Source organism: Galeopterus variegatus, unplaced genomic scaffold, assembly GCF_000696425.1.
Source record: "Galeopterus variegatus unplaced genomic scaffold, G_variegatus-3.0.2 Scaffold22483, whole genome shotgun sequence".
Classification (NCBI taxonomy): domain Eukaryota; kingdom Metazoa; phylum Chordata; class Mammalia; order Dermoptera; family Cynocephalidae; genus Galeopterus; species Galeopterus variegatus.
The window spans coordinates 914-11,729 of NW_007748594.1; the positions used below are offsets into that span (position 1 = coordinate 914).

General features: G+C 46.2%; 1 protein-coding gene across 1 annotated transcript; it reads right to left on the reverse strand.

The window, feature by feature from the left end:
* Positions 1-2,086: 2,086 nt before the first annotated feature.
* Positions 2,087-4,695, reverse strand: LOC103583382 (UPF0688 protein C1orf174-like). The gene is made up of 3 exons (XM_008564708.1): positions 4,607-4,695; positions 3,147-3,629; positions 2,087-2,694 (listed from the first exon to the last, which is right to left on the reverse strand). Exons 1-3 carry the CDS (start codon positions 4,625-4,627, stop codon positions 2,584-2,586), a joined length of 615 nt encoding a protein of 204 aa, XP_008562930.1. The 5' UTR covers positions 4,628-4,695; the 3' UTR covers positions 2,087-2,583.
* Positions 4,696-10,816: the final 6,121 nt, after the last annotated feature.

A 10,816-nucleotide genomic window follows, 5' to 3' on the forward strand; every position in this document is an offset into this window, starting at 1 on the left:
TGGTCTTTCCTGGACTCTGCCCCCTGTTCTTTCCTTTGCTGTTTCAGTTTGTATCCTTTTGCTATAATTAACCATTCTCTGAGACCTGTGATTTCTTCTAGAGAATCGTTGAGTCTGAGGCTGGTCTTAGGGTCCCAACACTGTGTGCACAGGGAGGAGGAAAGTACAGTGTTTTCTGTTGTCAGTTTTGCAAGAACCCATCTTGTGAAGCAGAGTGCTTTCAGCACGCGCCTACTAATATTCTTTTACACTGCTCAAGCACGTGTGTATAGTTTTGCAAAGCAAACATTAGAAATTGTTTCTAAAAATTCATGTTTGTAACACAACTTGGCCTCCCAGAGTAGGGCACTCATTTTAGATGCTGGCAGACAGTACAGGACGAGGGTATCACTGGGGTGCTCACGGTTAGTTATTTTAACGTGCTTTTTGAGATTTTACTTTGTCCTGAGGGCTGACTCTGCATTGGTTTTGTATCGCTAGCCCTACAGCCATTCTGCATTGGCCCGTTTTTTGTCACGTGGTTCTGCATTGCGAACACACACAACGGGTCCTCTGTTCTTGTCCCTTTACAACCTGACTGTCCCCAAACATCCTGCGAGGCTCTCGCAGCACCGCCCTCGTCTGGGCTGTTTCTTCACTTGGGACACCCACGTTTTACTTCTTCACTCTAACTTGACGGTGACCTTCACTGATTTAGACCTGCCATCTCTGCCACTGTCTCACCACCTAGGAGATTCCGCATGGGGTTTTCTGTCCTTCAAAGACTCCCCAAATTGCCACACGGAAAGATACATTTTCAGCGTGGAGCCAGTTGTCACCTGGGGAAGGTGACAGCCCTGCCTCACTTTAAGCTGCACTGCCAGTTAGAGAGGAAAAGCAGTGCATGCGGGGACCTTCTTTTCAGAGGACTACTTTTAAAAGTCTCGGCAGACTGGGAAGGTGTCTCTACCTGGGGATGTCTGTCAGTGCAAGTTAGAAACTCCAAGTGGACAGGGATGGCCCCCAGAACAGACACTCTATCCACTTTGCTGGGACTGTAGCAATGTATCTCCTCTGCAGGAATATTGTCATTTAGGACAGTGCTGCTTGCAGACGTCTGCTTACAGAACAACAAAATTCTCAAATTTGAGGCAGCTGACACCACAGACACAGGTTCTGTTATTACTAGCCATTCATGTAGCAATCTAAAGTTGTAAATGATTGTCCCTGGCTACCATAAAATGGCTTTGCGAGCAACACTCAAGTTATAGTTCATTGGTCAGTAAATCACAAGATTATTCTTGTGGGATAAAGTCATAGCTAATAGGAACGTGATCACACTGGAAGCAGAGATTGACTGCTGGGGAATGTTGCTTTTGGAGGGCAGTTTTTGAAAAGTAAAAGAGCGGAAAAATTAAAGGACACTTCAGCTACATTTTACTCCCAATTTATCTGTTAGGTAAAATACTTCCTGTACTTCATAGGATGTTTTAATGGGGTTAAGCCTTGCTGTTTATAACTAAACCAGAGATGTGTAACAGCTCAAAAACAGTAAGACTCTTGCTCTCCTGAAAAGTCCCACATGGCAGGCAGCCTTTCCTCTTTGTGCTTGGTCACTGAGGACTCAGTCCCTCCTCCTGGTCGCTCTGCTTGGCCCCTGCGTGCAGCTGGTGGCAGGAACTGGCAGTGGAGAAGCCAGCTCCACGTGGCTTCTCTCCACTGCCCGCTAGTGAGCATGTCACAAGGCGCTCCTTGTGCAAGGGGCCTGGGGAGCGCAGTCCCTGGCGGGGGTGGAACATGTCTACACCCTGGAGGGGAGCACAACCTTCTCTGGACGGCTAGCCTTCCCCACCACACAGGGTAAGGAAGCTCAACACTTCTACGGCACAGATGAGTGACAGAGGGGAAGAGACGGGAAGGGACCACGTCACTTTCTGGTCAGAGCCCAGCCCAAGGGCCTCGCCTCTCCCGCTGGTTAGTGGATCTAAGAGACAGGCCCAACCTTATAAGACCTGGGACCAGAGTCCTTTCCTCCACTTGGCTCTCAAACATTTTAGAAAGGAATACAGTTTTAGGGACATAAGACTTTAAAAATATTTTCAAAATATATTTTCTTTCTTTCCCACATGTATTTTGCAAAACTTCCAAGGTCAACTTCAGCTTCATAAACAGAAATAAAGAAGAGTTCTTTAAGAACGAGTACTGAATTAATCATCAGAATGATCATGTTTTGACAATAGAAAATAAACTTGCATGTTACCAAAACTACCGAGCTCAAGTGAAGAGTTTTCTTTACCAAGGTCTGTCTCGTTAACCCCAAGTCCCCCCAGCTGACTCAATCATCCTCGTGTATGTACATACGTATGTAAGAAAAGACATCAGCACAGAAACAGCAGCTTTATAATCTCAAAGACTGTCCCAGGGTACAAGAGTAAACCTTCCACAGGTGGTCGGTGTTTCGCACCATTGACATTAATGGGTCAGTTCTGAAGTGTGATTAACAACACATTCTCTTGGAGATACACTTTATATAAATCTTGTAATGTGCTAACTTATCAAATTGCTCACTTATTAAATAGGCAAAGAAGTCATTTTGTATATGTTCTACATTTCCGCATCATCGTCATCATCGTCATCATCTTTGGCTCTGAAATGCATTTTTCGGAATTCTCGTCTGCTCATTGAAGGACAAGATGAGGATGCTGGTGGCAGGTCCTGAGGGGAAGAGATCAGACTCTTTGGTCACGCACAACACTGCTCACCCCACCCACCAGCTCTGGGTCTTGCAGAGCAGTCCTCCCTTTAGACGTGTGGAGATGACTGAGTCCCAGCACTCGTCTCTAGATAAGAACTTCTTCCCTGCTGGGTCGATCAAGTAAAGAGGAGAAGGAAAGACTGAGTTCAAAACAAAAGAGACAGCAGCAAGTACTGGGTGGCTGTTCATGCAACGACAAGCCCTGTGGAGGGAGGTCCAGACACACACGAGGGCTGTGGGAGCAAGCCATCAGGCCATCAGCAAATGTTTTATTTTCTCTTTGTGGGTTAAAATGATTAATTTGTTTAATTGTGTGCTGAGGCATTATTTCCAAGCAGTGGGTTGGGAGTACATAACTTGCATGTGCAGCTTGCTGCCTGAGTACCTACGGAGGAAAGAGGCACCATCTTACCTGCATGAGTTCAACGTTCCCAAAGAATCGGCTCACAGGCATTGGCTGATTGCTGTCGTCGTCTAGAAAGACGCTGTTGTCCATCTGAAGTGGGGGTGTCTGGACTTCCTCTGACTCTAGGACAGACTCATCCTGCACGGTGGCACTGCTATTAGACTCTTCTGCTCCAGAACTGGCACTGTGTTTTGGCGTGGACAGGCCACCTTCAGTCTTTCCTGAGCAAGGATCACTCACAGCTCTGCAGTGACCCAGGGGAAGAGCAGCAGTCTCTTGTTGTGTGGCAACACCAGCTTTACTGCCCAGAAGCAAGGCACCGTCTCCAGCAAACTCATTTTTACAAGGGGTCTCAGGAGTTTCTTCTGGCAAAGAAGCACAATCACTTTTAGGGACTAGTTTCTGTAACTCTGACTTCACAAGATGGCCTTTGTCATACTTGAACTTCTTGGAAGTTCTTCTGTCCGTGGCTTTGTGTGATGAAGAAGTCTGTCAAGAAAAAAAAAATGTAAGGGAAAACCAGAGACGTCTAGCAAATAAAAAAGGCTCAATCCAGAGGCCAGTATTTCTTCTCACATCACAAACAATGTAAATGCTGTAACCACAACTTTAACAGAGAGTTGTTTCACTGTTCTGCCACCAAAGAGAATCCAAACTGACGGCTGGGAACAAAGCTAGACACACGTCCCAACATCATTCCTACACTGGCAGTTTTCCCTAGGGGTGCTATATCTTCTGAGGCAAATTCAGAAGAATGTATTTACACGTTAAAAAATTATAATGCAAGAATCCAGTTTTCCTTCATTTCCATTCAAGTATAAGCTCCATGAAGGCAGGGATCTTTGCTTTATTCACCCAACAAGGCCTGACATGTAGTAGGTGCCCAACAAGTATTTGTTAAATTGACTTCAAGAACATTTTAACACGCAACTCACTGAGAGAGACACTGCTAGTTGCTGGGGTACAACCAAGTCCCACCCGCTGGGCTGTGGGCTCGGCGAAGCACCTCTACCTTCCGGGTCAGTCTAGGAACCAACACTCCCCCCAAAACAACAGCTGCACTCTGTTGAACAGCAAACTACAGTGATTCCTCCCCCAAGCCTGCTTTACAGTTCTCTTGCATCCTTTAGGGCAAAAATATAGTAGTAATGTACCACCACCACCCAACGGACCACCTGCCAAGCTGAGTCTCTGACATACACACACACTGGTGGGCAGATGCTAGGGAGGAAGCCCTGGACTGGAGAGTGTATCTTTCTTTGGAAGCAATTATAGCAGTGTCACCTTTTTCTCTGAAATAGTCCCCCTCTGGTATCTGAGGGTACTTCTGAAAGTTCGTGAAAAAACAGAATTAAAAGATAATGTGAATCTTTCCATGAACTTTCTGAAGTACCCTCGTATAGGCAACATTCAGTATTTTTCTAATACGACACATCTTAGAGTGACAATTTTGTATAAAAATGGACCTGCGAGTCAGATCGTGGCATTCTTTGTAGCAGTGAGGCTCACCAGACATGCTGTCTTGGCAGACGTGGAGCCAGTGACTTCCTGGGCAGTGGCCAACCTGGCTGTGGGACAACTTCGGGCTTTCAGGCGGGCTGAAGATCGCACTCCAACTGTGAGCTGGACCAGATTGAGACGGTCATTCAGAAATGCTCTCAGGAAAGAAACATGAGCGTGTCGTGAAATTTCCCAACAGAAAACCTGAAGGCAATTCCTTCCATCCCCAGGTTTTTATTATCTTCACAGACACCTGTGGCTTCGCCAGACACAGAAGCCAGCCCTGCTCTCAGGCTCTTCCCTAAACTGTAGTCCTAATTCTCCTAGTTGAAAGCAGTTAGCTTCTGTCTCACAATCTTAATATTAACAAACTGGTCCGCCTCTATTTTATCCTGAATGCAAAGGGAAGTCTTAGTAACAAGAAAAGAATTAAAGTCATAAAATATAAAATTATTTAGGAACAATTTTGGGTTTTCAGAAAAGTAGTGAAAATAGTAGAGGGTTCCCATGTACCCTTCCCCCAGCTTCTGCTGATATTAAACAACCATGGTCCATTTTTTAATACTAAGAAATACTGTTAATAAACTGCAGATTTTATTTGAATTCCACCAGTTTTTCCATGAATTCCCTTTTCTGTTCTAGAATCCAGTCCAGGATACCATATTGCACTTAGAAAGTAATATATTTTAAATCTCACCTTAAAATGTGACACAAATAAAAGTCAGTAATAAACAGAAATAATTAACATAAGTGAGTAATAAGGGTAGAAATTGTGAGTAAAAGGCTCGAAAGCTGTTGTCCCAACAGGCCCTTGAACTGGAAATCCAGAGGGGTCGGATGAAGGGCACTCTGTCGAACAGCAGATAAAAGAAATAAAAAAGGAACTGGACCAGTTTAGAAATTGTCAACAACGAAGCCTCACCCATCCCTACCGTACAGCCCATCACCCAAGATGCCTCCAAAGGCCCCGGGAGGTGGCAACTCCAAGGCTCCATGATACTGCGGCCACTGGAGAATGCATTTTGAAAATGAGAAAAAAGAAAATGCCTCCAGCTTATGGAAGGACAGCACCTGCCCAGCTACAGGCAGTACAAACAAGGTGCTCACAGGCCAGATGAAGTAGGTGCTGCTGTGGGCACACCTGGGGCTGGGCTCACATCCTCTTTGCTGAAAGAGCCCTGGTAGCAGTTACGGTCACAGTCACACAGTGGGAACTAAGCCTACAGAGGTCATAGGGCCTCTAAGAGCTGCCATGAACCTCTCTCTTGTAGGGACAAAATCCTACCACCCAGTCCTGAGCAAGTCTGTCTCCCTAAAACGCTGTCCCTTGCACAGTAGGGAACAAACATTTTGTCTTAGAAAGCCACTGACGATCCACTCCTTCCTGCTAGGAGTCCTCCGACACAGATGGCCACAGCTGCTATCCCTGAGTGCTGATGTGCCAGGCACCGTGCCAGGGTGCATGAACAGCTTCAAAAAGTGCAGCATCCTCACCTCAGATGAGGGTGGCTTGGGCAAGGAACTTGTTCAAGGTTACATAAGTGACATCTGGCTCTGAAGTCCCTGCTCCATCACTACAGTGCATCCCGGATGTGATCCCCAAAAGCTGCCTGAACCGACTGGCTTCCTGTAGAAGGGACGGAACCAGAGAACCTGTCACGGCTCTATGTTCTAAGCTGTGTGGGCCCTTTCCAGTTGCGGGTGCTTCCAAATGCTTTCGGTGGGGTGGGGCTGGGCACTTGAGAGGGGCCATGTGTTGTCCCACTGGGTTTGCAAAAGTCAGATATGACAGTGCTTCAGCTCCATCGTGGGGAAGCCAGCTCTAAGAAATGTCAAGAATCCATGACACTTTTTCTAACTCGCTGAGTTCTTGCTCTTCATTTGGGCAACGTGGACTGCTCCCACATAAACATTCTAAAAACCAAAGACTTTCTCATTCCAAGTAGAGTGTTTAAAAGCTGGGATGTCAGAAGCACAAATGTAGTTTCCCAAAAAGGGCTGGAAGAGACTGACTTCCAGCATCTAGCACCAGGAACTTCACCGACCCTCTCCCCAGCAGAAGTGGCAGAAAGTAGAGAAACAACCACTTATACACCTTTGGGAGTGGTCCTGTGGGCAGACGGCCACTGAAGAAACCTCTGCTCAAGAACGCCTACAGAAGTTCGGTACGAAAGGCCAGTCTGCGGTGTGTGGACGCCCCTCTGCAGCAGCCCCGTGGGTAGGCGCTCTTCCCAGGAGGAGCAGGACAGCGGTGCTCCTCACCCTGCCTGCTGCGAAGGCTAAGTCCTGAGTGAGGGAGGTTGAGGGGAGGGGCCTCCCTTCTTCTGGCCAAACCCTGCTTGTGGAATGGAGGCTCCACCTTGGGTGCAGCGTGCTGGGAAGACTCGGGCCCTACCACTCTTGTTCCGGCTCACGAGGCAGTGGTTCTGGGCCAGGAAAGGTGAGCAGAGGGGATCTCAGGCTGCTGCTGCCCTCATAACCCCCATCTCCCCAAGAGTGCTCAGCTCCTAGGGCAGGGGTGTCATCCAGAGGGAAGCCTCTGTGTCACTGTCCCCAGCCACAGAACCCTGGCTCAGAGGTACTGCCTTGGGGGTGGGGGGGGGGAGGCAGACAACAAAACAGAGAGCTCACAATGTCTTCCCAAAAGCACTGACTTCATTTGCACCAGAGTGTGAAGTTCAAGCCTAAGGGAGCTGTCACTGTGACGAAAGGCAGTTGGGAGGAGAATCAAGACACAGGCTCAGCTGCGGGATAGCTAGTCTGCAGGAGAGAACCAGCTTCGAGGAGCCTTCCTGGAGCTGGAACAAACTAACCAAACACTGACTGTACAAACTATTCTCTCAAAGAAGCCACATTGGTTTGTAGAGCAATTTATACCCCAGGCTGTTGCTGAGAACAGTAGAGCAATCAATTGGCATAGTGGAGTTTAACAGTGGGGTGTGACCAGCGAAGGAGAGGAAAAGTGCCCCACTAAAACCACTGTATCACAGGGTGGCTGTAGGCTTACCCAAAGCTTGCTGCTGCCCCCGCCCCGCCCCCAGCCCCCGACGTTGGGAGCAACATCAGAGGCTGAACACTGACAGGCAAACAGACTTGACTAAATAACCTACCCAGTCACTAAACAAACAATCTTATTAACAGTAACAAGCCCCAGGGTGGGGTGGGGGACAGCACCCAGAGTTGCTACAATGTATTATCTAAAATGTCCAGTTTCCAACAAAAATGAAGTATGCAAAGAAACCGGAAAGTAGACCCATACACTAGATTAAAAGCGGGCAACAGAAGCTGCCTGTGAGTGGCCAGATGTTGGACTTATCGGAAAAAGACAACACTAGAGGGGCACACCAGTAGATATAAACTAGCAGAAGGAAGAATAAGCAGACTTGAAGATAGATTGTATTAGTTTGTTTCTGTTGCTTAGAACAAACCCCCCAGAACTGGGTAATTTATAAGAAAACAAAATTTATTGCTTACAGTTTTAGAGGTTGGGAAGTCCAAAGTCCAGGGAACACACTTGGAGAAGGCCTTGGTGGTGGTGACAGTGACCCAGGGGTCTCAAATGCAGAAAATGGTGGAGCAGAGAGAGACCAACCTCTTATGTGCTCTTCTTTTAAAGCCCTCAGAAACATGCCCCTGACCACCATTATTAATCCATTCACTATGGCATGGTCCTATAATCTTATCACCTCTTCAAGGCTTCACTTTTCAATTACCATAATAAGACTTCCCACACTTTTAACACTGTCACAGTGGGGGGCTAAATTTTGGGGGGACATTCAACCCAAGGCATTGATTGATTGATTATGCAAGCCAAAGAACAGAGAGGAAAAAGAATGAAGAAAAATTAAAAGAGCCTCAGAGAAATGCTGGACACCATGAAGTGCACCAACATATATGTAATGGGACTAGCAGAAAGAAAACACAAAGGAGCAGAAAATATATTTGAGTAAATAATGGCTGAAAACATCCTGCAATGGTTTGGATGTGGTTTGTCCCCAACATAAGTCATACTAAAATTTGATCCCCAATGTAGCAGTGTTGGGAGGTGGTACCTAGTGAGAGGTGTCTGGGTCATGAGTGTGGATTCCTTATGAACAGAATTAATGCCCTTCCTCGGGGGTGAGTTCTAATTCTCACTGGAATGGACTAGTTCCTGCAAGAGCAGTTGTTAAAAAGAATATGGCTTCCTTGGTTTCTCTTGTTTCCTCTCTCACCAGGAGATCTCTATGCACACACAGCTCCCATTCCATTTTCCCGGCTCCGCTTCCATTTTTCCACCCTGTAGTTGAATAGTCTGAGGCCCCTGCCAGATGTAGCTGCCCAATTCCGGATCTTCCTACCGCTAGAATCGTGAGCCAAATAAATCTCTTTTCTTTATAAATTATCCAGTCTCAGGTATTCTGTTATAGCAACATAAAATGGACTAAGACACCTCCCAATTTATTGAAAACAGCAACTTACACATCCAGGAATCTTAAAGAATTGAACTCCAAGAAGGATAAATGCAAAGAGATAAAAAAAAAAAAAAAAATAGACACATCATTATAAAAATTCTGAAAGTCAAGATAAGGACAAAATCTTGAAAGCAGCAAGAGGAAAAGGACTCCTTACCAGAAAGGAACCTCAGTAAATGAACAACTGATGTTTTGGCAGAAACAATGGAGGCCACAATACAGTGAGAATATTAAAACATATTCAAGGGCCGGCCCATGGCTCACTTGGGAGAGTGTGGTGCTGATAACACCAAGGCCACAGTTTTGGATCCCTATATAGGGATGGACGGTTAGCTCACTTGGGAGAGTGTGGTGCTGACAACACCAAGTCAAGGGTTGGGATCCCCTTACTGGTCATCTTTAAAAAAAAAAAAATTCAAAGTGCTCAAAGAAAACACTGTCAAATAAGAATCCCGTATCCAGCAAAGCTATCCTTCAAAGATAAAAGCAACCCCCCCACCCCCCACAAAAGACATTTCCAGATAAACAAAACCTGAGAGAATTTGTTGCCAGCAGACTCACCTTATAAGAAATACTAAAGGAAGTTCTTCAGGCTGAAAGCAAGTGACCCCAGAAAGTAATTCATATGCACACAGAGAAACCGGAGAGCACCAGTAAAGGTAATTAGGTGCTAATAAAAGATAGCTTAAATGTATATTTTTCTTTCCTCTCTTAACTGATTTTAAAAACAATTGTATACAATAATATGTATATAATATATACCGAAATGTCCTATATTTGCCAATAAAACAAAAGAGCTAGTGGAAGCTAAGCTGTATTAAGCTAAGAAAATGACTGCAGATGGTAGAGTAATAATTATAACACTATTGTTGAATCTGTAACATTAATAGATGTAATAAATATGATACCACAAAAAGTGGGTAAAAGGAAAACGGCTATATAAGAGTAACATTTCTGTATCTCATTGGAATTAAGCTAATACAAATCTGGTTGATTAAGTAAGGTATAAGTGGTAAAACAAAGCAGCCACTGGGAAAGAAGCAAAAAATATAGCAAAAAATTCATTAAATTAAAATGTTACATTAGAAACTATTCACTTACGCAAAAGAAAATATCCACTTTAATCCACTTGAACAGGGGGGCAAAAAAAGATACAAGTATAAAGAAAAATAGTGAAATGGTATCAGTAACATTAAATGTAAACAGGCTGAACAATTCCATCAAAAGTCAGAGTCTGTCAGAAAGGAATTAGAATTCACCTGCGGCCATTCCATTTGAACAAACCACGAGAGGCCAGGTGAAGGGGCACACTGGGGAAAAGCCACTTGGGGTGGCAGGTGCTCTGTCCTCCATCTCTCTCCCTAATTTCACCCCCACCACCCCACTTGGCACAAAACCTAACTAGGACCAAGCGGAGGTCACGTGCTGAGCCACCACCGTTGGATGGCAGCAACTGAGGGCCATGAACATCTGGCTCCGCAGCCAGCGATACCTCCACGAACTGAGACCAGTCCTGCAGAGGGAGACCCCCTCCCCGGGGGAGTGGCCGGGAGTCCCCAGCTCGGGGCAGTGGTTGGGAGCCCCTCTTCCTGGGGGACTGGCCGGGAGCCCCCAGCTCGGGGAAGTGGTCGGGGGCCCCTCTCCCCAGGGGATTGGTCGGGAGCCCCCAGCTCGGGGAAGTGATCGGGGGCCCCCAGCTCGGGGCAGTGGTCGGGAGCCCCC

Excerpts from the sequence above, each read along its gene's own strand:
- LOC103583382 (XM_008564708.1), bottom strand. The coding sequence starts at position 4,627 with ATGCCACGATCTGACTCGCAG. Across the intron at positions 3,630-4,606 it reads TGCCACGATCTGACTCGCAG|ACTTCTTCATCACACAAAGC; the intron begins GTCCATTTTTAT and ends TTTTCTTGACAG. Across the intron at positions 2,695-3,146 it reads GGAACGTTGAACTCATGCAG|GACCTGCCACCAGCATCCTC; the intron begins GTAAGATGGTGC and ends TCTTCCCCTCAG.